A 25,130-nucleotide genomic window follows, 5' to 3' on the forward strand; every position below is an offset into this window, starting at 1 on the left:
ACCGGGGCACTCGGAGGAAACCCACGCAGACACGGGAGAACGTGCAGACCCTACAAAAAACAGTGACCCAGCCGGGAATCGAATTTGGGAACCTGGAGCTGCGAAATAACTATGCTAACCACTGTGCTACCGTGCCGCCACGGTAACCCACTACAAACCTTAGCAGCGTCCCGGATATTCTGCCGGATTCTTTCATTACACAGCATCCCCTTTCTTTCTGGAGCACTTTGCTGTATTGCCATTTGTCTTCCTGAATCCTAACCTTTACATATCATTCAGCACTCTTTTCACAATATTAAGGTTGGTTCATAGCTCATTCAACCTTTGTGCATCTGCATCACTAATACCCCTGTATTATTGATCATTTTTGACAGTTCCCCCTTGCAGTTTGTTTTGGTCAATTCCTGAACAAGGCTCTTCAAACTCTCTGGGTGGGATTCTCCGAAATGGAGGCAGAATGTTCGCGCCGTCGAGGTGCACGACAGCGCGAAACGGCCCCTATCCCGACCGATTCAGGGCCCAATAATGGGCTAGGAGCGGCACCGCGTCATTTACACGGGCCAGGCCTTGGCGCCGGGTAAAGGCGGCGCCGCATGCATGACGCGGCCGGCGCCGCATAACTGCCGTCACCCGCGCATGCGTAGTTGCCGTCCTCTCCGAGTCCGCCCCGCAAGAAGATGTCAGACGGATATTGCAGGGCTGCGGAAGATAGGAGGTCCTCCTTCAGAGAGGCCGGCCCGACGATCGGTGGGCACCTATCGCGGGCCAGTCCCCATTTGAGGCCCCCCCCCGGTGCAGGATCCACCCCCCCCCCCCCAGCGTTCCCACGCTGTTCCCACTGGCAGCGACCAGGTGTGGACGGCGCCGGGGGGAACCCGCCGTTTTGGGCAGGCCGCTCGGCCCATTCGGGCCGGAGAATCGCGGGGGTACCGGTGAATCGCCATTTTGGCTGTCTCGGGCGATTCACTGTACCACGCCGCGCAAAACGTGATTGTGCCGGTCTGGCCACTTCCGTGAATCGCGGGAGGGCGTCGGACCGGTGTTGCGGGAAAATTTGGTGACCCAGGCGATTCTCCCAACTGCCGCGGGAGCGGAGAATCGCGCCCTCTGTTCCAACAAAGGATCTCCACTTGAAATATAAAACTTAGCTATTGTTTCTCTCCCTAATGCTGACTGACCTGCTGTGTCTTCCCATTTGTTTGTTTTTTCCTGTCTTCCAGCTTTTCTTTTTACCTATTTTGTGTTACTATTCCTTCCTTTCCAACTTCGTATAGTTTCAGCAAAATATTCAAGATTCTCTACAGGTGCAATCTCTCTGGGCTGCATGGTAGCACAGTGGTTAGTACTATTGTTTGACAGCTCCAGGGTCCCAGGTTTGATTCCCGGCTTGGATCACTGTCTGTGAGGAGTCTGCACATTCTCCTTGTGTCTACGTGGGTTTCCTCCAGGAGCTCCGGTTTCCTTCCGCAGTCCAAAGATGTACAGGTTTGGTGGATTGGCCATGCTAAATTACCTTTAGTGTCCAAAATGAGGTTGGGTGGGGTTGCTGGGTTACGGGAATGGGGTGGACGTGTGGGCTTAAGTGGGGTACTCTTTCCAAGGGCCGGTGCAGACTCGATGGGCCGAATGGTCTCCTTCTGTACTGTAAATTCTATGTCTATGGTCACTTTAAAGTTACTTTATATCATTAGAAAGGCTGTAAATAAGAGATGTTTTACAGAGATAATTTCTTGTGCCAATGTATTCGAGTTCGTACTCTCAAAAAACACATGGACACCGAGAGCCTCGAGTGATGTCAACTAACTATTTTTGAAGAAGTGGCTTTGGTTCCTCCCAGATGAAGCCAGCTTCAATCACATTTGCTTTAATGTTCATTCGTGCCATATATAGACTAAGTTCATCTGGCACTGAACATCTTCTATCATCCTCAGCCATTGAATATTTGTAGCCGCTTGGAGCACTGGAACATCTGAGGTGCCATAAAAAATTAACATCAGTATTCTAAACAGAGCCATAAATAATCAGAGATAATGAGAAAACAGTTGTTTATGCACATAGCAATTCCGTTAACTGGTGGAAGGCCTGGTTTATTCTGCACGCTCAACAACATTATTACAGTCATTTCAAATGTGTCTGTGAAATCTCCTCTGGTCAGCAGTATGCCTGGGATCCTTTTTATGGTTTATCATCCCCCAACGCTGAAGTCATTAGACAGGGCACGTCGCAGATAGTTAGCTGAATACAGTATGCTGCCGAAGCCATCACTGAATAAGGAAAGAGATCAATTTGTGACTCGGACCTGTAATCTAATTCAATGCTTAAGTCTAATTCCAATAACTGTTATTCAATTCTGTTTTTCCCAATACAACTATCTAATCTCTACTTAAAAGAATTAAAAAATGATTTATGAAAGAGAATCCCACACAACAGTTGAGTGGAACAAAATTGTTTTGTAATTATCTTAAATTTGTGATGTCTTGCTCCCATTTAATTGACCAATCGCAATGATCCAGCAGCAATGATCTATCACTAGATTACAATAGCAATGATCCAATAACAATAATATATCACTACTTTCCAGCAGCAATGATCCAGTAGTAATGATTTATCACTAGATTACAATAGAAATTATCCAGTAGTAATGATCTTTCACTATATTCCAGCAGCAATGTCCCAGTAGCAATGATCTATCTCCAGATTACAATAGCAATAACCCAGTAGCAATGACCTGTCACTAGATTACAATAGCAATGATCCTGTGGCAATGATCTATCACTACTTTCCAGAAGCAAAGATCTACCCCTAGATTACAATAGCAATGATCCAGTAGCAATGATCTATCGCTACTTTCCAGAAGCAATGATCCAGTAGCAATGATCTATCACTACTTTCCAGAAGCAATGATCCAGTAACAGTGATCTATCACTACTTTCCAGAAGCAATGATCTATCACTACTTTCCAGCAGCAATGATCCAGTAACAGTGATCTATCACTACTTTCCAGAAGCAATGATCTATCACTACTTTCCAGAAGCAATGATCCAGTACCAATGATCTATCACTATTCCAGCAGCAATGATCTATCACTACTTTCCAGCAGCAATGATCCAGTAACAGTGATCTATCACTACTTTCCAGAAGCAATGACCCAATTGCATAAATCTATCACTCGATTACAATAGTAATGATCCAGTAGCAATGATCTATCACTACTTTCCAGAAGCAATGATCCAGTAGCAATGATCTATCACTACTTTCCAGAAGGAATGATCCAGTAGCAATGATCTATCACTACTTTCCAGAAGCAGTGATCCAGTAGCAATGATCTATCACTACTTTCCAGAAGCAATGACCCAGTCGCAATGATCTATCACCGGATTACAAAAGCAATGAACTATCACTACTTTCCAGAAGCGATGATCTATTGCTACTTTCCAGAAACAATGATCCAGAAACAATGATCTCTCAGTAATTTCCAGAAGCAACAATCCAATAACAATGGTCGATCACTACTTTCCAAATGTAATGATCCAGTAGCAATTTACTATCGCTACTTTCCAGAAACAATAATCTAGTCGCAGTGATCTATCTGTGCTTTCCAGAAGCAATGATCTATCACTACTTTCCAGAAGGAATGATCTATCACGACTTTTCAGAAACAATGATCTATCACTACTTTCCAGCAGTAATGATCTATCACTACTTTCCAGACACAATGATCCAGTAGCAATGATCCATCACTACTTTCCAGAAGCAATGATCCAGAAGCAATGATCTATCACTAGATTACAATAGCAATGATCCATTAACAATGATCTATCACTACTTTCCAGACACAATGATCCAGTAGCAATGACCCATCACAACTTTCCAGAAGAAATGATCCAGTAGCAATGATCTATCACTAGATTACAATAGAAATTATCCAGTAGTAATGATCTTTCACTATATTCCAGCAGCAATGATCTATCACTACTTTCCAGACACAATGATCCAGTAGCAATGATCCATCACTACTTTCCAGAAGCAATGATCCAGAAGCAATGATCTATCACTACTTTCCAGACACAATGATCCAGTAGCAATGATCCATCACTACTTTCCAGAAGCAATGATCCAGAAGCAATGATCTATCACTAGATTACAATAGCAATGACCCATTAACAATGATCTATCACTACTTTCCAGACACAATGATCCAGTAGCAATGACCCATCACAACTTTCCAGAAGCAATGATCCAGTAGCAATGATCTATCACTAGATTACAATAGAAATTATCCAGTAGTAATGATCTTTCACTATATTCCAGCAGCAATGTTCCAGTAGCAATGATCTATCTCAAGATTACAATAGCAATGATCCATTAGTAATAATCTATCACTACATTCTAGCAACAATGATCCAGTAGTAATAATCTATCACTACTTTCCAGAAGCAAAGATCTACCTCCAGAGTACAATAGCAATGACCCAGTAGCAATGACCTGTCACTAGATTACAATAGCAATGATCCTGTGGCAATGATCTATCACTACTTTCCAGAAGCAAAGGTCTACCCCTAGATTACAATAGCAATGATCCAGTAGCAATGATCTATCGCTACTTTCCAGAAGCAATGATCCAGTAGCAATGATCTATCACTACTTTCCAGAAGCAATGATGCAGCAGCAATGATTTATCACTACTTTCTAGAAGCAATCATGCAGCAGCAATGATTTATCACTACTTTCCAGGAGCAATGATGCAGCAGCAATGATTTATCACTACATTCCACAAGCATTGATCCAATAGCGATGATCTATCACTAGATTACAATAGCAGTGGCCCAGTGTCAATGATCTATCACTACTGTTATGGGCCAGTGTTGAGAGAACCCAAAAGTGTATCATGGCGTTCACCTGATCCACAACTGTTACTAGATTGTGGTATGGGGAGCACACGGCCTACTCTCCAGGTGTGGTATATCAGAAATGGAAAAGTATTTTTTAAAGCAAAACAATGTTTATTCTATGAACGCAAGTTAATATTTTTAAAACATACAGTGAACATCTTAGCAACCATCAATTCAAATACAACCCCCATAGAATACAACACTAAGTAATCCTTAAGCTTTCCTTTGAACATCCATAAGACATTTAAAAAAAAAACTTCCAGGAGCAATAACCCAGTTGCAATGATCTATCACTAGATTACAATAGCAATGACCCAGTTGCAATGATCTATCACTAGATTACAATAGCAATGATCCAGTAGCAATGATCTATCACTAGATTACAATACCAATGATCCAGTAGCAATGATCTATCACTAGATTACAATAGCAATGATCCAATAGCAATGATCTATCACTGGATTGCAATAGCAATGATCCAGTAGCAATGATCTATCACTAGATTACAATAGCAATGATCCAGTAGCAATGATCTATCACTACTTTCCAGAGGCAATGATCCAGTAGCAATGATCTATCTCTAGATTACAATAGCAATGATCCAGTAGCAATGATCTATCACTACTTTCCGGACACAATGATCCAGCAGCAATGATCTATCTCTAGATTACAATAACAATGATCCAGTAGCAATGATCTATCACTAGATTACAATAGCAATGATCCAATAACAGTGATCTATTGCTGGATTACAATAGCAATGATCTAGGAGTAATGATCTATTACTAGATTACAATGGCAATGATCCAGTTGTAATGATCTATCACTACTTTTATAGAATAATAATTGTCACAAGTCGGTTTGCAATTACACTACAATACTGTGAAAGGCCCCTAGTGGCCACATTCCGCCTGTTTGGGTACACAGAGGGAGAATTCAGAATGTCCAAATGACCTAACAGCAATTGTGGGACTTTTGGGAGGAAACCGGAACAGCCGGAGGAAACCCACGCAGACACAGGGAGAACGTGTAGACTCCGCACTGACAGTGACCCACGCCGGGAATCGAACCTGGGACCCTGGAGCTGCGAAGCAACAGTACTTTCCAGCAGCAATGATCCAGTAGTAATGATCTATTACTACTTTCCAGAAGCAATGATCCAGTAGCAATGATCTATTACTACTTTGCAGTAGCAATGACCTATCACTACTTTCCAGTAGCAATGATCCAGTAGCAATGAACTATTATTTGATTACAGTTGTAATGATCTAACACTAGTTTCCTCTATCAACAATCCAGTAAGAATGATCTATCACTAGTTTCCAATACCAATGATCCAGTACCAATGATATTATAGCACACACCTGCTGAGATTGTCCAATATTTTCTGTTTTTGTTTAATTTGCTTGTTAACAATGTGTCAATGATCCAGTAACAATGGTCTATCACTAGTTTCATGTATCAATGGCCCAGTAACAATGGTCTATCACTAGTTTCCTGTATCAATGGCCCAGTAACAATGATCTATCACCAGTTTCCTGTATCAATGGCCCAGTAACAATGATCTATCACTAGTTTCCTGTATCAATGATCCAGTAACAATGATTTATCACTGGTTTCCTGTATCGATGATCCAGTAACAATGGTCTGTCACCAGTTTCCTGTATCAAAGGCCCAGTAACAATGGTCTATCACTAGTTTCCTGTATCAATGGCCCAGTAGCAATAATTTATCACTAGTTTCCTGTATCGATGATCCAGTAACAATGGTCTATCACTAGTTTCCTGTATCAATGGCCCAGTAGCAATAATTTATCACTAGTTTCCTGTATTGATGATCCAGTAACAATGGTCTATCACTAGTTTCCTGTATCGATGACCCAGTAACAAATATCTATCACTAGTTTCCTGTATTGATGATCCAGTAACAATGATCTATCACCAGTTTCCTGTATCGATGATCCAGTAACAATGATCTATCACCAGTTTCCTGTATCGATGATCCAGTAACAATGATCTATCACCAGTTTCCTGTATCGATGATCCAGTAACAATGATCTATCACCGGTTTCCTGTATCGATGATCCAGTAACAATGATCTATCACCAGTTTCCTGTATCGATGATCCAGTAACAATGATCTATCACCAGTTTCCTGTATCGATGATCCAGTAACAATGATCTATCACCAGTTTCCTGTATTGATGATCCAGTAACAATGATCTATCACCAGTTTCCTGTATCGATGATCCAGTAACAATGATCTATCACCGGTTTCCTGTATCGATGATCCAGTAACAATGTCGTATTACTGGTTTCCAGTATCAATGATCCCTTGCAGTGATCTATCACTAGTTTCTCTGTCATGATCATGAAATGCTGTGATTTGGCGCCCATTTAATATTCTTGGATATTTTGAACTAGCCCTAACTTCTGGTATCTCTCTTCATAACTATAATATTGGTAACGGCCCAGTGAATCTATGCTACAGAATTTCCATTGCTTGTTCATCCTTCCTAAATTGAGTGCCTAAGCCTCGGTAACAATCCCAGACCTATTTGCTAAATTGACCTGACCGACAGACCCATTTGATTGTTGTGGGGATTGCTGTTCAAGCTCCACAGTCCACAGCACCCAAATGGAATTGGGGCCTGATAGAAATCCAAACAAAACAAAATGATGTCCAAGTTTGTTCACCAATTTGATTTGCCTATGAGCCACCTCCCTTCTGTCAGGAAGTTACAGAACGCAGCTAAAACCTGGAGTGTTTTCAGGGATGTTGACTGTGTACAGGAACGTGGCTGGCTTCCGAAATGTACTGACCTGTCTCGTTTCAAATTTTCTGAATTTGACAATTTCATCCGCAAAGGATATTCAGTCTAATTAAAACTGATTTTGCAACTGATATAACGCTGCCAGCCTACCTCTTCATAAAATTTGGCCAAAATCACTGTTCAGAAAATGTCTGATTTTTTTTTTGTTGTTGAAGTGAATGATGTGCCCAGAAGCATCTGATCCTTTGTTATTGTGTGTCTTGTCTGTTTGGAATATTATCACTGATTTTGGTACACCCAGCCGCAAATTCACTTGCCTCAGGCAGCAAGCTGCAAATGTTCAGCACCTGGAGACCACATGGACAAAGGAAACAAAAGCATTTCTCACCACATAACTATGTACCAAATACATTCTTGATCCGTTTCATCTATCAAGAAAAGCCTTTCAGTGTTAACTTAGAACATAGAACATGCAGTGCAGAAGGAGGCCATTTGGCCCATCGAGTCTGCACCGATCCACTTAAGCCCTCACTCACATCCTATCCACATAACCCAATAACTCCTCCTAACCCTTTTGGTCACTAAGGACAATTTATCATGGTCAATCCACCTAATCTGCACTTCTTTGGACTGTGGGAGGAAACCGGAGCACCCGGTGGAAACCCACGCAGTCACGGGGAGAACGTGCAGACTCCGCACAGACAGTGACCCAGCGGGGAATCGAACCTGGGACCCTGGTGCTGTGAAGCCACAGTGCTATCCAATTCTGCGACCGTGCTGCCCATAGAAGAGAAGAATTATATTCTCTTGTTAATGAATTTGTGAGGCAAAAACCTCAAAGGGCCCAAATTGGCATCCTTCACGACAGGCCCCACGGAATCGTACTTTATTTCTGTAGTCAGAGTGTAGTGAAGTGTCTGGAAGCTGACAGTGTTAGACAGGTGGTTCTTGTGAAATTTAAGAGCATATGAGCACTCTGTTTTAGTCCTGCCCCATTTGATTCAATCTTTTTTTTGTCAGGCCCCCTTTAAGTTTACAGCAATGTCGATAAAGTGGTCCCAGGAGATTGTAGTGGGTGAAGGGGGGTTCTGTGAGTGATATTCACACATTAAAGGGGACATTCCCATCAAACCAGTTGATTTTGCTGCTTGATTGTCATCTTGGGGAGATAAGGAGAGAGGTCCACTCTGCAGCCTGTGAAGCAGCAGTGAGTGACAAACATCAACTTTAGGATTTATGCATCGATCTGTGCTTGTGCTAAATCCTGAAGTTGCAGTCAGTTTTAGAAGGGTAATAACAGTGAACACTGATGGTTCACTCAGAATACCTGCAAATTCCGGGTCTATATTTTATAATATAGGGGGGGGGGGGGGGGGGGGTGGGGGGGGGGGGGGTGGGGGGTGGGGGGTGGGGGGGGGGGGGGGGGGGTGGGGTGGGGGGGGGGTGTCACTGTCAATGGGACTGGAAATCCAACTGGAAGAACGGCTGGAAAATTTCACCCTCAGGGATTTTGGTTCTGGGTTTTGTCAGTGCAGTGCGTTTTTAAATTATCCTTTGCGACAAAACATTTCATAAAGTGTTTAGATTCAAGTTATCACAAATCTGACAGATGCTAAATAATTCGGAAAGCTATCTGATTCATAGGTAGGCGCTTTTTCTGTGTTTTCTGCCGTCAGTAACAGTGTGTAATAATCATCTCTAATGATGCTTGCTCAGATCAGATGGACCAAAACAGCAGGAAGTGCCTCTGACAGGTTCCACGACAACAGTGTCTTCAATGAAACCCTGAGGATCACAAGAATCCAGCGACACCAGGGAGGCCGTTACTACTGCAAAGCTGACAATGGCTTGAGCACCCCTGCAATCAAGTCCATCAGAGTAGATGTATACTGTAAGTAACCTGTGGCACACTGACACTTTCCCACCACCTCATGCACCATTTCAAATCCGGCCGAGTTCAGCACTGCTTTGTACACATGTGTAGCTGCAACTGTGAAAGGACAGAGGCTGTATTGCTTACCGAAGAAATGCAAGTGAAAACCACAACTGGGTTGACAATATTATTCACTGAACTGATTTTCTATCTCCTGCTTGTGAAGTGTTGCTGCACTGGGAGCCTCCTGTGACATAAAGGGATGTGTTGCACGTGAGAGAAAGGCTAATGTCACAACAGACTGTGTGGCAGAGGTTTGAAATTAGCTCATTGTCTGTGAGAGGAATATTACAATTCGCAATATGTATGCACTGGGATTTTATTTGATCTAATTTGGATGTGGATTTGAATTTTCACCCTGTGAGAAAAATTGAAAATACTTAAAAGCCCAAATCAAAAAAAAAACCCTCAACAGCACCTTCCAAGTCCATAATCCCTACCATCCAGAAGGACAAAGTCAGTTACCTGGGAACACCGCCACCTGGAAGTTCCCCTCCAAGCCACTCGTCATTCTGACTTGTAAATATATCACCGTCTCTGGGTCAAAAACCTGGAACTCCCTCCGTAACAGCACAGTGGATGTACCTACATCTCATGGACTGCAGCGATTGAAGAAGGCAGGTCACCACCAGCCTTCACAAGGGCAATTAGAGGTGGACAATAAATGCTGGCCTGGCCAGCGACACCCACATCCCTTGAATGAATAAAAAAAAGCTGTAAATTCTGATGTTCAGACTACGCCTGAAATATTTGTCTTAACTTAACGCAGAGAGCCACAGCTGGCCCTGGAAACAACAACTGAACGTTGTGGCTCGCGACCATGAGGGGGGATCTCCCGTATGCAAGAGTTGCCAGTCAATCCGAGGGCTGGTAGTTCCCCACCTACAGCAGTGCCACCAAGCGTGGTGGCCACTGCTGGGACTGCAGTCAGACCCTGAGCAGCATTGATAGAAGCCGGGGTGCAAAGCAAGCAGGGTGAACACATCTGAGCCAGTTCGACAGGCACAACGAGGAGGTGTGGGGTGGCAATTGGGAGGCCAGGGATTGGCGGAGGGGGGTGGGGGTTGGGTGTGGTGGTGGCGGTGGTGGGGGGGAATGGTTGGGGATGTGGTAGCACAGTGGTGAGCACAGTTGCTTCACAGCTCCAGGGTCCTAGGTTCGATTCCCGGCTTGGGTCACTGTCTGTGCGGAGTCTTCACGTTCCCCCGTGTCTGCGTGGGTTTCCTCCCACAGTCCAAAGATGTGCAGGTTAGGTGGGTTAGACATGCTAAATTGCCCTTAGGTTAAGTGGGGGTACTGATTTACGGGGAGTGGGTGGAGGTGTGGGCTCATGTGGGGTGCTCTTTCCAAGGGCCGGTGCAGACTCGATGGGCCGAGTGGCCTCCTTCTGCACTGTAAATTCTTTATTAAAAACAAATGAAGGGGGTCCTCCATGAGGCATGGAGCGTCGTACCAGAACGAGCCTCCAGAACCAACAGACACCCTGGAGACCTCGTCACTGGTCATGAACATTGCCCGCTACTGTTAAAATACCAGCGAAGGTGGGAAGGTCTCCTTAAGTGGTCATTATTAGGCCATATAAAGGCCTGAAAAGGCCCAAGGACACACACCACCTACTTCACCACTGGTAGAATATCAGCAGTGGTGGTAATTGATGGTCATAGCATCATCATCATCCCAGTCCACCCCCCACCAAGCTCTGTCCATTAACTTACCTTTGTTGACTGACCTGAAGTATATCTGCAGCATTTCCTGCTGCTATTGAAGATATTTACCTCAATCTATTTTTCTGTTTGTTAATGAAACCAAAGTTTGACTCATTTTAATTTTGAATTGCAATTTCCTGTCCCTCCACCCAAGTTAGTGATTGTGAAATTAAAGCAGTCCCTCTGTAATTGAACTGGATAAAGAAGTGGAAACGTTTAAAATTCACTCCCAACAATTTAATTGAAAATCACTTTGAGTAGTCATTTGACTGACCACCAGACAACATGAACAGGCTGTGCATATTACAGTCACACTTACCCTGTTGCGAATGGTCCTGTTTCCTACTCTCCGAACACTTTATCGGGCACAGTAGGGGTAACTAGAATAAAGCAACAGTTTTCAAACATAAAGCTTGTCTTAATGCTAGTTGTTGAATGTTGAGGCTGTAATGTGCTGTGTCATAGAAATATCGGAAATAGGAGGAGGAGTAGGCATTTTGGGTTTCCGAGCCAGCTCCGCAGATTCTCCATCTCAACTCCATGACCCTGTGCTCTCCCCTTCACATCTTTGGAGGCTAAGTATCCATTTATTTCCTTCTTCAATATATTCGCTGGCTTGGGGCATGATTTAACGGGTAAAAAACAGTCTCGTTTTGGGCGCCAATAGCAGGGTGTTTCTTGGCACCTGCAGCGCTAAGAATTACTCCACTATCAAACAGGACTCTGGTGTTTTTTGGGGGCCTTGGTGAGGAATACCCCGCCGAGGCATCATATACCTTAATTTCCTCCAGGAGGCGATTAGGGCGCCATTTTTGAATGTCGCCCCAATCTCTGGACCCCCGCCACCGCAGCCTCCGTGCAGAACCCCCCAAATGTCCCAACGTATCTTTTAGGGGGTTCACGAGCCCTCCCTCACCCCACATCATAAGGGCGTGGCACCGCCAGTTCCCCAGCCAATCCAGAAAGGCCATCCGGCCACCCTGGCAGTGTCAGGGTGCCAGGGTGCCTACTAGGGTGGAGGCTGGCACTGCCAAGGTGCCCAGTTGGCTACAACCCTGCCAAGAGCCCGACCACAGGGGGGCCTCTGATGACCTGGGAGATCCCCCCAGGTACCGTTATGCCTGGTCCACGTTTGTGTGGACCTGTGCTAAATGGTGACATGGCGAGCGCTCCCAGGCAGAGGACGTTCGGGAGAATCCGCCCCTGACATATCTAAGTGAGCCCAACTGCCCACCTAAGTATGCAAATATGGATCACGACCTCTCATGAAACTTAACAGCCTTGCCACATTCTGAGTCGGATGCGATGAGTGTGTTGGATTGGGCCCTTGGCCTGTGGTACAGATTTCCACAGGTTCACCACCCTCTGCGTGAAGATGCTTTTCCTCATTTCAATCCTAAATGGCCTACCATGTATCCTGATGCTGCGACCCCTTGTTCGAGACCACCCCTGAGCCAGAGAAAAGAATAGGCTGGATTCTCTGCCACATTGGAAACTCCACGACTGGTTTCAGGTGGCAGAGAACGCAGTGTTGGGCAGAAAATAGGATCAAAGCCATTTTGATGCTCCGGTTCCTTGCTGGTGTCAGGTTCGAGGTTTGTTAAGACCCACTTGCATCCTATTAACTGGCCAGGTACCTTGGGCAGGATTCTCTCAGCCTGGGGCCGCATCGGGCCACGCCGCTCCGACGCCAGGACGCGATTCTCCGCCCGGGATGGACCGAGCGGCCAAACCAAAAAATTCGAGTCCCACCGGTGCCGACTAACCTGGTCTTACCCGGCGGGACCTCGGCGTGGAAGGGTCCGGGGGCGGCCAGTTGGGGGGGAGGGGGGTCCGACCCCGTAGGGGTGCCTCCGCTGTGGCCTGGCCCGTGATAGGGGCCCACCGATCGGCGGCCCGGCCTCTTGGGCTGGGGGGGCCTCCTTTCTTCCACGCTGGTCCCTGTGGCCCTACGCCATGTTGCGTCGGGGCTGGCAGGGAGAAGGGAGCCACTGCGCATGCGCGCGTTTGTGCCGGTGCCACTGCGCATGCGTGCGTTGGCGCCGGTTCAACTGCACATGCGCGGACCTTGCGGCGCCCAGTTGACTCTGGGATCGGCAGCTGGAGCGGCGTGGGTCGCTCCAGTGCTGTGCTGGCCCCCTGTAGGGGCCAGAATTGCTGATCATGAGGCCATGTTGACGCCTCGGGAAACGCGATGGCGATTATGACGGCGTCAATACATAGCCTCAGGATCAGCGAATTTTGCAGGTCCTCGTGATTCTCCAGGCCTTTGGGCCGGGAATCATGTGGGCGAGAATTGTTGTAGGCCTTCACAAGCGTGTACTGGATCTGTGGACTTCGCGGTGGGCGAAGGGGGTAATTCTTTGAGGGAGTTATCCCCGAAGTCTATCGGAAGGCCACTCGGCCCTCCCTCCCCACAATGCAAGACTTGCCCACCTCAACTGATCCCCACCATCACCACCCCACTAGAGACCCCCTAATTAAAGAGACCCCCTAAAGTAGATGACCCCTGTCTGGAAGTCCCCCAGAAGAGAGATCCCTTCCTGGAAGCTAGAGAGAAGTCCACACAGAGTTAGTGAAAATATCACTGTTTTAACACTCACCTGGGCAATAATCTGGTTTAAACCTCCTCAGGTCTTTGATCTGCAAGCCATTAATTAATTTATTTTTGATATTGATTTACTAGGCTGTGATTGACATGGTCCACAAACATCCTGCTGTCACCATTCATCTCCCTTGAGTGACTTTGAAGTGGTCAGCTGTGAAACTAAGCACAATGTTTATCAACATTAAGCTTTGATTGACAGATCTTGGACCACATCAAAGAGACAGGGGTCTCCCTTCTGGGCATTCTCTTGTGCGAGTCTCTTTAAATTAGGGAGTCTCTTAAATTAGGGGCTCCCTTTAATTAGGGGTTTTATGGTGGGGGGCTGTGGGGTGGAAGGAGGTGTGCCACCCCCATACTTGAGAGGGGGAGTGGCCCAGAAAAACTTTGGGGCGGAGCTGAATTGGTTTGGGGGAGAGGGGGCTGAATATCATTGCGGGGGGCCCAGCCGCAGGACTTCAAAATGACGGCCAGATAGCAGGGTTCCCTCGGGAATCCCTCGTAACCCTCGCCATTCAAAAATTTGCATGGCTAAGGATTGGGAAGTTTCCTGATTTGCGCTCCCCTCTCATTCTTCTTAATTTCCAGTGAGTAGAGACCCAATTAACCCAACTCCCCTCATACGATAATCCTGCCATTCCAGGAATGTTATTGGTGAATATTTGTTCCAGAACTGCGAGGTTTAATATTCAATAATTTCCCAAGGAATGACAGCCAATGCGTTAGGAGATGACGAGCAATGTGACCGAGAAACACCATTAGTGTATAAGTATTTGATGTACCTATCTGGCATTGCTTTGTCTACGAATATTTTTACGAATACATTTAAAATAAATAAATGAATGCCATTGTTGAAACAGCAGCAGGTGCTTAGAGCACAGAAGGATGTTATTTTGACCATTACGTCCATGGCAGCAGAACGTTACAGTAGTGCCATTGCGACAGTCTTCTCATTCCATGCTCCAACAACTCTTTGTATGAAGACAGTTTTACTAGCCTCTCGGCTTACTCATGGTGAATTAATGAGTTGTCTTCATTGACTCCCCAACATCTTTACCACTCACCTCACTCTTACATTTACAGACGGTAAAATAAATTGACTATTAATGGATTCAGTTAACAGCTAAAATGAAGATAAACATTCTTTCATGTATTGTTTTAAAAATGCTTGGATTTTTAAAAACAAAATGGCGAAGTTTAATATTCACTTCATCTGAAATTAGCTTTTCAGGAGCAGCTTTCCTTGTTCTTTGTAGAGCGGTGTTATTCCAAATTTCCTGCTGGGTCATTGCTGGGTTGGAGTACCTTCAGCAGAGCAGTGATTATAAAGTAAAGATCTTGGCCAGAAATCTCCGACCGTTCACGCTGGTGGGATCTTCCGGTCATGCCGACAGCGCACCCCCATCCCGGGTTCGTGGAGGGGAAGTGTGCATTGAGCGGGAAACCCCATTCTCAACAGCAGAACCAGAAGACCTTGCCATCGACACTGGCGGGCCACCTCCCGCCACGGTGAAACACGGAGCGGGTTGCTCACTGTGAGGCTCATTTAAATATGTCGGCTCTCAATTCTTCCGATTCTCCCAAAATGGAACTATATCCCCACGCGAAAAACTCCCAAAATTCCGATTAAAAAGTTGATCTACTTCAATGCCCTGTAAGGGGCCAGCAGGGACCCGGAGTAAATCTCACAGCTTTAGCTGCAGATCTGTGCCCCCGCACTTCCGGTTCGGAGTCCATGCATGCGCATGGCGGCGGCCTCCAGAGGCCACGCCGAGCTCCATGGCAGACTCGGACCACGGAGCCACACCAAGAAATGAGACCCCCCGATCGGCCCCGCACCCAAGCATCTAATCCCGCAGATCGAACCACCGGCCGCCTATAAGGCCCCCCGCCCTGGCCTCGATCCCACCACCCCCGACCAGGGCGGCCGCGGACTGAGTCCTCAGCCGCCACGCCAGCATCCCAACCGGCAATAGGTGGTGTGATGGATAAAAACCAGTGTGGGTCTCACCCAAAAAAACAACAGAAAAATCCCCGTCAAACTCGCCCAAAATGACACTTTGACATTTTTGGTTAAATCGTGCCCAACATCAAGAAAAGTGCTGTTATTTGCCTCAAGTAAGGACTCTCTGGCATCAGTTTCAGTGGTGTAATGGCACAAAATGCTGAATGTTTTGTCATAATTCCCACTGCAAAACCTGGGCCGATATTAAGTTCCCAACCTTTTTCACCCCCATGAAAATAGTCTCAATACCTTGAATCATTTTTCATAACTATTGTTTCTCATCCCTGGCATTGTAAAGGTGAATCGAAACTCATCCATCCTGTATGATTTTAATGTCATCAGAACAATAGCCAAAGCTGCCTTCAGTACTGTGTTTTGTACAAATATATCAGGACTTCGTCACTCCTAAATTCTATGTTTCTGGTTACACAATGCAAAAAACGTCTCTTTTATTCATCCACATTCTTCAGCTTCTTTTCGTTGAATGCAAAATGTCATTCTATGCTTTCCCACTGACATTTATCCCCATTATTCATAGAATTCCTACAGTGCAGAAGAAGGCCATTCGCCCCATTGAGTCTGCACGGATCCTTGAAAGAGCACCTTACCGAGGCCCACTCCCCCGCCCTATCCCTCTAACCCCACCGAAGCTGCGCATCTTTGGACTGTGAGAGGAAACCCACGCAGGCACGGGGAGAACGTGCAAACTCCACACAGGCAGTCCCCCAAGGTTTGAATTGAACTCAGGTCCCGAGACAACAGTGCTACCATTCCACTAGCTTGTCTGTTTTCCTGAAGTCTTTGGCTGTTTGTCTACTTTTGTGTCTTTAACAAATTTTGAGATTGCGCTCCCTTTCTTCAAGTCAAAACCCTCCAATTTATGATGAATGAACAAAGGTGGAGTCATCCCTGATGCCTGGGTTACATAGTTTCGCCATTCCCAATGTGAGTAAAAACACATGGGACTGGATTCTCCCTTTCTGCGACGAAGTGTTGATGCCTACGGAGAATCCGTGGACCTTTACGATAGGAAAATCCGCTCTGCACCTACGCCGATTCCGCTACCGGTGAGGGGCGAGCAGTGGTGCCACGTGGAATACCACTGAATCCCATGAAAAACGGTGCGGGATTCGCGGGGTCCATAATGGACACTCACAGCTCTGCCAAGCTGCAGCCCGTAGAAACATACACTCCCCACACACACACGTATCAAAGCCAAAAAGATGGGACAGGTTGTGCTGGAGCGCCCAATTTGCTGATGGGTTGGCTGGGGCCAGAGGGCACCCGGGAGGGTACCCGGGGGGGTTCCTATATGACGCAGGGCACCAGGTTTAAAGTGGGCTGTCAGCGGCATGCACAGCTGCATGGCTGCCTTGCTACCTGCAGTAATGGTGTTGCATTGGTATGGGAGGCACTGAAGGCGGTGGTGAGGGGAGAGCTGATCTCAATTAGGACCCACAAGGAGCGGAGGGAGCGGGGGGAGAGGGAGAGGCTGGTGGGGGAGATGGTGAGGGTAGACAGGAGGTATGCGGAGGAGCCCGAGGAAGGATTGTTGAGGAAGAGGCGTAGCCTCCAGGCCGAATTCGGCTTGGTGACCACCAGGAAGGCGGAGGTGCAGTGGAGGAAGGCCCAGGGGGCGATTTACGAGTATGGGGAAAAGGCAAGCCGGATGCTGGCGCATCATCTTCGGAAGCGGGACGCAGCTAGGGAGATCAGGGGAGTTAAGGACAGGGGAGGGAGTGTGGTGCGGAGTGGGTTTGCCATCAATGGGGTCTTCAGGGACTTTTACGAGGAATTGTACCGATCCGAGCCCCCACGGGAGGAGGGAGGGATGGGCCACTTCCTGGACCAATTGAGGTTTCCAAAGGTGGAAGAGGGATTGGGGGCCCCAATTGGGCTGGAGGAGCTGATCAAAGGGATAGGAAGCATGCAGGCGGGGAAGGCACCGGGGCCGGACGGTTTCCCGGTCGAGTTCTATAAAAAATATATGGACCTGTTGGGCCCGCTGTTAGTTAGGACATTTAATGAGGCAAGGGAGGGGGGGGGCTTTGCCCCCGACGATGTCCCGGGCACTGATCTCCTTGATCCTGAAGCTGGACAAGGATCCCCTGCAATGTGGGTCTTACAGACCGATTTCCTTGCTAAATGTAGATGCCAAGGTGCTGGCGAAGGTCTTAGCCACGAGGATTGAGGATTGTGTGCCGCAGATCATCCATGAAGACCATATGGGGTTTGTGAAGGGGAGACAGTTGAACGCGAATGTGAGGAGGCTTTTGAATGTTATCATGATGCCGGCGAGGGAGGGGGAGGTGGAGATAGTGGTGGCGATGGACGCTGAGAAAGCCTCCGATAGGGTACAGTGGGGTTACCTGTGGGAGGTGCTGAAGAGGTTCGGGTTTGGGGAGGGGTTTGGGCTGTTGTATGAGGTCCCGATGGCAAGTGTGGCCACAAACAGGAGGAGGTCTGAGTACTTTCGGTTGCACCGAAGGACGAGACAGGGGTGTCCCTTGTCCCCCATGCTCTTCACACTGGCGACTAAACCCCTGGCTATGGCACTGAGGGAGTCAAGGAACTGGAGGGGGTTGGTGCGGAGTGGGGAGGAGCATAGGGTGTCACTTTAGGCGGACCCGGTGGGAGGAATGCCGGAGGTAATGAGGATTCTTAGGGAATTCAGGGACTTTTCGGGGTACAAGCTCAACATGGGGAAGAGCGAGCTGTTCATAGTTCATCCAGGGGACCAGGAGAGGGGGATTGGTGAGCTCCCACTAAAAAGGGCGGAGAGGAGCTTCAGGTATTTGGGGGTCCAGGTGGCCAGGAGCTGGGGGGCCCTGCTTAATTTTACAAGGCTGGTGGAGCAAATGGAGGAGGAGTTCAAGAGGGGGGACACGTTGCCGCTGTCCTTGGCGGGTAGGGTGCAGTCAATCAAAATGACGGTGCTCCCAAGGGTTTTGTTCCTGTTCCAGTGCCTCCCCGTGTTTATCCCGAAGGCTTTTTTCAGGCGGGTTAACAGGAGTATAATGGGGTTTGTGTAGGCGCGAGGGACTCCGATGGTGAGGAGGGTGTTCCTGGAGCGGAGTAGAGATAGGGGGGGACTGGCCCTGCCCAACCTCTGTGGGTACTACTGGGCCGCCAATGCGACGATGGTGTGCAAGTGGGTGATGGAGGGGGCTGCATGGAAGAGGCTGGAGACGGCGTCTTGTGTGGGTACGAGTCTGGGGGCGCTGGCAACGGCGCCGCTGCCGCTCCCTCCAAGGAGGTATACCACGAGCCCGGTGGTGGTGGCTGCCCTCAAAATTTGGGGGCAGTAGAGGCGGCACAGGGGGGAAGTTGGGGCCTCGGCATGGACCCCATTACTTTATTATTGTTTTTGTTATTTACACTGAAGGGTCTGAGGGGGTATATATACCTGTTGTGTTAAGTCGGGGTGTTAATGTTAATTTATTATTTATGTACAGGGTGGGGGGATGTGGGGTTGCTTTTCTAGATTGTGTTTTGTACTTAACCCTGTTGGGTTCCCTTTTTCATTTTGTTATTGATATTTTATGAAAACCTTTGATAAAAATTATTTTAAAAAAAAGTAATGGTGTTGCGTACCCGTCTACCCCGACCCCACAGCCCACCTCCTGGCCACCCCCTACTACTCCCCCCGGCCTGGCAGTAGCTCCCCGGCCAGCAGCACGGCTGTCGGCGCAGTATGGCGACGCTGGACACTGTCCGTACGCCCTCTCACTCTTTCTCAGCAGCCACCACGCCAGGTTCACGATTTTTGAGAGCACACGTGGACCGTGTTGTTGTGAACCCGGCCGATTGGAGGCAGAGAATCGCGGAGGCCTTCTTCTGGGCCCACTAATGGGGCGAAGTTCTCCCGAAACGGCGCGATGTCCGCCGACTGGCGCCCAAAACGGCACCAATCAGACGGGCATCGCGCCGCCCCAAAGGTGCGGAATGCTCCACATCTTTGGGGGCCGAGCCCCAACATTGAGGGGCTAGGCCGACGCCGGAGGAATTTCCGCCCCGCCAGCTAGCGGAAACGGCCTTTGTTGCCCCACCAGCTGGCGCGGAAATGACATCTCCGGGCGGCGCATGCGCGGGAGCGTTAGCAGCCGCTGACAATTTCCCACGCATGCGCAGTGGAGGGAGTCTCTTCCGCCTCCGCCATGGTGGAGACTGTGGCGGAGGCGGAAGGGAAAGAGTGCCTCCACGTCATAGGCCCGCCCGCGGATCGGTGGGCCCGGATCGCGGGCCAGGCCACCATGGGGGCACCCCCCGGGGCCAGATCGCTCCGCGCCCCCCCCCCCCCCAGGACCCCGGAGCCCGCCCACGCCGCCTTGTCCCGCCGTTCAAAAGGTGGTTTAATCCACGCCGGCGAGACAGGCAATTTATCGGCGGGACTTCGGCCCATTCGGGCCGGAGAATCCAGCGGGGGGGCACGCCAACCGGCGCGGCCCGATTCCCGCCCCCGCCGAATATCCGGTACCGGAGACTTCGGCAACCGGCGGGGGCGGGATTCACGGTAGCCCCCGGGGATTCTCCAACCCGGCGGGGGGTCGGAGAATGACGCCCATGATATGCAAACAGCGTTTAATGTATGTGCGGCATACATCACATTGACGCTGTTTTCAAGGTGATGGAGCATCACAATTTGGCGTCAAACTGGTGCCTGCCGCGATTTTGGCATCAGAAGCTATTCTCCGCCCGATCGCACGCCCTGATTGCAGTGTCGGCTACCGGAGAATCCCGCCCAAAAATTTAACTTTATTTTGGTTCTGATCTGTCAAATCAACTTTTTATCCATGAGCTAGATTTCCACTTATAAAAGTGATGGGCAACCCAGGCTAGTGAGGGTACCTCATGGCCCTCCTTCATCTCAGTGGGCCGTAAGATTGAAATTGGACACGTTCACTAAATATGATCCTTGAATAAGACTGACCACATTTCATACATGCAGAATATTTCACACATTATAGAAAATGCTTCATCATTCATGTATTAATAGGCCTGTCATCAACCTCAAGTGCTGAAACAAAATAAATATGCGCACTTGGATTGGACGCAAAGGGAGGGTACGGCTGTCACAGTCAATGTTGTGGGCAATCAGCACGCATCTCATTTCACATTCCCTTTCTCTACACTTCAGTCATACCGGTAGGAAATAAACTACGTGAATGGAAACCAGCGGAATGTGGAAACTCTGCGCCTGGGTAACAGTCAACACAATGTCCCGTGGGCTGCACTCAGAACCATGTGGCCCTCGGGCCCCAGGTTGCCCACCACTGTCTTATTATATATGTCTGAATTTTTCCAACAAGACTCCTGTGGGTCACTTCCATTCTTTGAAAACTCGTGTCCATGACATTTACTTAATTTCCGCAGCCATTTAATCGTATACAAATAATTTTTTAATGGATTCTGAAATAAAAGAATGTAGGACAAAACGCCAGGAGCAGAAGTAGATCAACTGGCCCCTCAAGCCTGTTCTGCCATTCAATAAGATCATGGCTGATCACAACTCCATTATCCCACCCACACCCAGAGCACCCTGGGGGGTGGCGCAAATCCCACCCCGCTGCCCCGATGCCGGCTGCCGTATTCTCCGGCGCCGTTTTTCGGGCGGGGGTGGGATTCACGCCGTTGGCAGCGGCCCCCCCGGCGATTTGGCCAGTCCCGCCGGCGTGAATCACTCAACTCATGTACCGGTCGGACCTGGCAGGTAAGTCGGCGGGGGCGGTCCTCGGGGGGGCGCGGGGGGATCCGACCCCCGGGGTAGCCTGGCCTGCGATTGGGGCCGACCGATCTGCGGGCGGGCTTGTTCTGTGGGGGCACTTCTTCCTTCAGCGCCAGCCCCTGGAGAGAAGAGAACCTCCCGTGCATGCGCCAAAATACGCCGGCCGGTCTGCGCATGCACGGAACCACGCCGACGGTTCCGCGCATGCACGAGATCACGCTGGTCTTTCGCGCATGCGCAAACTCGCGCCGTCCCTTCGGCGCCGGCTGGATCGGCAGCAACCCCTCCGGCGTCCACCTATCCCTCGAAAGTGCGGAGAATTTGGCACTTTTGGGGGCTGTTGATGTCGGAGAGGTTGGTGCCGGTTCTCCCGCCAGCATGGGGACTTAGTCCCCAGAAGGAAGAATCCCAGCCCCGAATGATCAAAATTGTACCAATGATGGAGCATCCACAACCTTCTGGGGGAGAAAATTCCAAAGATTCACAACCCTCTGGGTGAAGAAGTTTCTGCTCTTCTCAGCCCTAAATGACTGTCTGGAAACTGGGGCGAAATTCTCCCCCAACGGCGCGATGTCCGCCGACTGGCGCCAAAGACGGCGCCAATCAGACGGGCATCGCGCTGGCCCAAAGGTTGGGGCTAGGCCGACACCGGAGGGATTTCCGCCCCGCCAGCTGGCGCGGAAATGCGGCGCATGCGCGGCAGCGTCAGCGGCCGCTGAAAGTTTCCCGCGCATGCGCAGTGGGGAGAGTCTCTTCCGCCTCCGCCATGGTGGAGGCCGTAGCGGAGGCGGAAGGGAAAGAGTGCCCCCACGGCACAGGCCCGCCCGCGGATCGGTGGGCCCCGATCGCGGGCCAGGCCACCGTGGGGGCACCCCTGGGGTCAGATCGCCCCGCGCCCCCCCCCCAGGACCCCGGAGCCCGCCCACGCCGCCTGGTCCCACCGGTAAATACCAGCTTTGATTTACGCCGGCGGGACAGGCAATTTCTGGGCGGGACTTCGGCCCACCCGGGCCGGAGAATTGAGCGGGGGGTCCCGCCAACCGGCGCGGCCCGATTCCCGCCCCCGCCCAATCTCCGGTACCGGAGACTTCAGCGGGGGCGGGGGCGGGATTCACAGCGGCCAACGGCCATTCTCCGACCCGGCGGGGTGTCGGAGAATGACGCCCCTGAGCACCCATGCTCCAGATTGCGTGTCAGGGGAAACAGCTCGGGGCAAAATTCTCCCAACATGCCCGCAGCAGGCTTGGTGGCGGGTGGGAGTGGAGAATCCAGCGGGTGCCAAAACCCACCGGCATAAAAAGAGTTTGTAATTCTCCCAGTGTTAATGTGTCCAAAGCTTTCACCATCTCCTCTTTATCGGGCGGGATTCTCCGACCCCCCCGCCGGGTCGAAGAATTGGCGGGGGCAGCGTGAATCCCGCCCCCGCCGGCTGCCGAATTATCCGGCGCCAGGAGTTTGGTGGGGGTGGGAATCGGGCCACGCCGGTCGCTGGCAGCGGCCCCACCAGCGATTCACCGGCTGGTCCTGCCGGCGTAAATTAGAGTAAGTGCTTACAGGTGGGACCTGGCGGCACGGCGGCCTCCGGGGTCCTCGGGGGGGTGCAGGGGGATCTGGCCCCGGACGGTGCCCCCACGGTGGCCTGGCCCACGATCGGGGCCCACCGATCCGCGGGCGGGCCTGTGCCGTGGGGGCACTCTATTCTTCCGCGTCGGCTGCTGTGGTCGACCGTGATGACCGGCGCGGAGAAGATCCCCCCTGCGCATGCGCTGGGATGATGCGCCAACGCGCGCTGGCCGGCGGAGGCCCTTCGCCGCCAGTTGGCATGGTGCCAAGCCCCTTCCCTGCCAGCTGGTGCAGCGCAAACCACTCCGGGGCGGGCCTAGCCCCTGAAGGTGTGGAGGATTCCACACCTTTGGGGCGGCCCGACGCCGGATTGGTTCACGCCACTCCTTGGTGCCGGGACCCCCCACCCCGCCGGGTAGGAGAGAATCCCACCCGTCATCTTTCAACAGCCTGATATACATGTCATCAGGACGAGTGACTCACCCATCTTGAGTTCCTTTTTTTTAAAAATCTATTTCTTTTGGATAATTATCTCAAACAATTGTTGTATATACATTTCAGATGTCAAGTGAACAATCATAGAATCTCTACAGTGCAGAAGGAGGCCATTCAGCCCATCAAGTCTGCACTGACTTTCCTAGGCCCACCCCTGCCCAATCCTCAACTAACCTTTTGGACACAAGGAGGCAATTTACCATGGCCAATCCACCTAACCTGCACATCTTTGGACTGTGGGAGGAAACTGGAGCACCCAAAGGAAACCCACGCAGACACGGGGAAAATGTGCAAACTCTACACAGTTACCCATAGAACATACAGTGCAGAAGGAGGTCATTCGGCCTATCGAGTCTGCACCGACCCAGTTAAGCCCAGGGTGGGAATCGAACACAGGTTCCTAGCACTGTGAAGCAACAGTGCTAGCCACCATGCCGCCCCAAATAGTTATATGCTAATTTCAGAAATGATTGGCTATGGACTATGACAGCAAAGGCTCATCTGCAGATGCTTGTTATTTGGATTTATTCAGTATGTCCCAGAGTTTGAATGGTGATGGTATTAGCCTCAGATGGAACATGGAGATTAATTTGAAAAGTATTTTATTCACCAGTCTTAAAATATATTTTAATATTTGTGCTAAATAACACTAGTAACTGTATTAAAGAGTGATTCATTGTTTGTGAAATGTATTGGAACACCTTGAGGTTATGATAATGCAGTATATAGATTTTCATATGAATATTTATTGTTTTGACATGGAGGTTGATTTTAATTCCCAGTGGGCAGCAATGCAATCAGTTAATGTCTGACCCACAGCAGCAGATGAGTTTAAGACAATTTTAATCAGTGGGTTTCATGAATGCTGGGTTTCCTGACCAGATTATCAGAAAGCGGGAACTTGCAAATGGGATATTACAAATGCTGGGCTTCACAAGGTATTGACGTTTTGAAATCGAGCCTTTAACTTAAAGGAAATAGAATGTTCTGAATAGGGGGATGATGAGGTCATGATAAAAAAGAAACATTCAGAGACAGGATTATGTGATCTGGCCAGCACGGGGGCGAAACTCAAACAAAAGTCGAATTAAATATCAAGAGGCTGTTTCCATATGTTTCTCACGTGGAGCGAGAGACAAATGAAATACTGCATGTGGAGAGCAGAGAAAGATTATTTTGTGTTTATAGCCAAGCAGAATGTTTGCAAGAGTTGGTTTTCTGTTTGAAAAGAAGGGACAAAGCCAATGAGACGTTTAAAGATTTAAGCGCAAAGGAGTCACCACGGTGGACGTTGCTGGAGAAAGTCGAGTTTGCAATACTCAGGCTGAGAAGAATGATTTTTGAAGGGCATTGGAAATTTCGACCGAGAGTGGAAGGGAGAAGTGGTCCTGGGGGAAAGCTGGGAGTAATCTGGTACTTATTCTTGTAATGCTA

At 49.1% G+C, this 25,130-nt stretch overlaps 1 protein-coding gene across 2 annotated transcripts in view; it reads left to right on the top strand.

Moving 5' to 3' along the window:
- The window catches only part of mdga2a (MAM domain containing glycosylphosphatidylinositol anchor 2a), a 1,293,828-nt gene that overhangs the window by 432,281 nt on the left and 836,417 nt on the right, over positions 1–25,130 (top strand). For both annotated transcript variants that reach the window (XM_072491028.1, XM_072491020.1), the window contains exon 3: positions 9,381–9,555. In XM_072491028.1, the coding sequence (XP_072347129.1) occupies positions 9,381–9,555 (175 nt within the window). The remainder of the gene's footprint in view (positions 1–9,380; positions 9,556–25,130) is intronic.

Source organism: Scyliorhinus torazame, chromosome 2 (assembly GCF_047496885.1).
Source record: "Scyliorhinus torazame isolate Kashiwa2021f chromosome 2, sScyTor2.1, whole genome shotgun sequence".
NCBI lineage: Eukaryota > Metazoa > Chordata > Chondrichthyes > Carcharhiniformes > Scyliorhinidae > Scyliorhinus > Scyliorhinus torazame.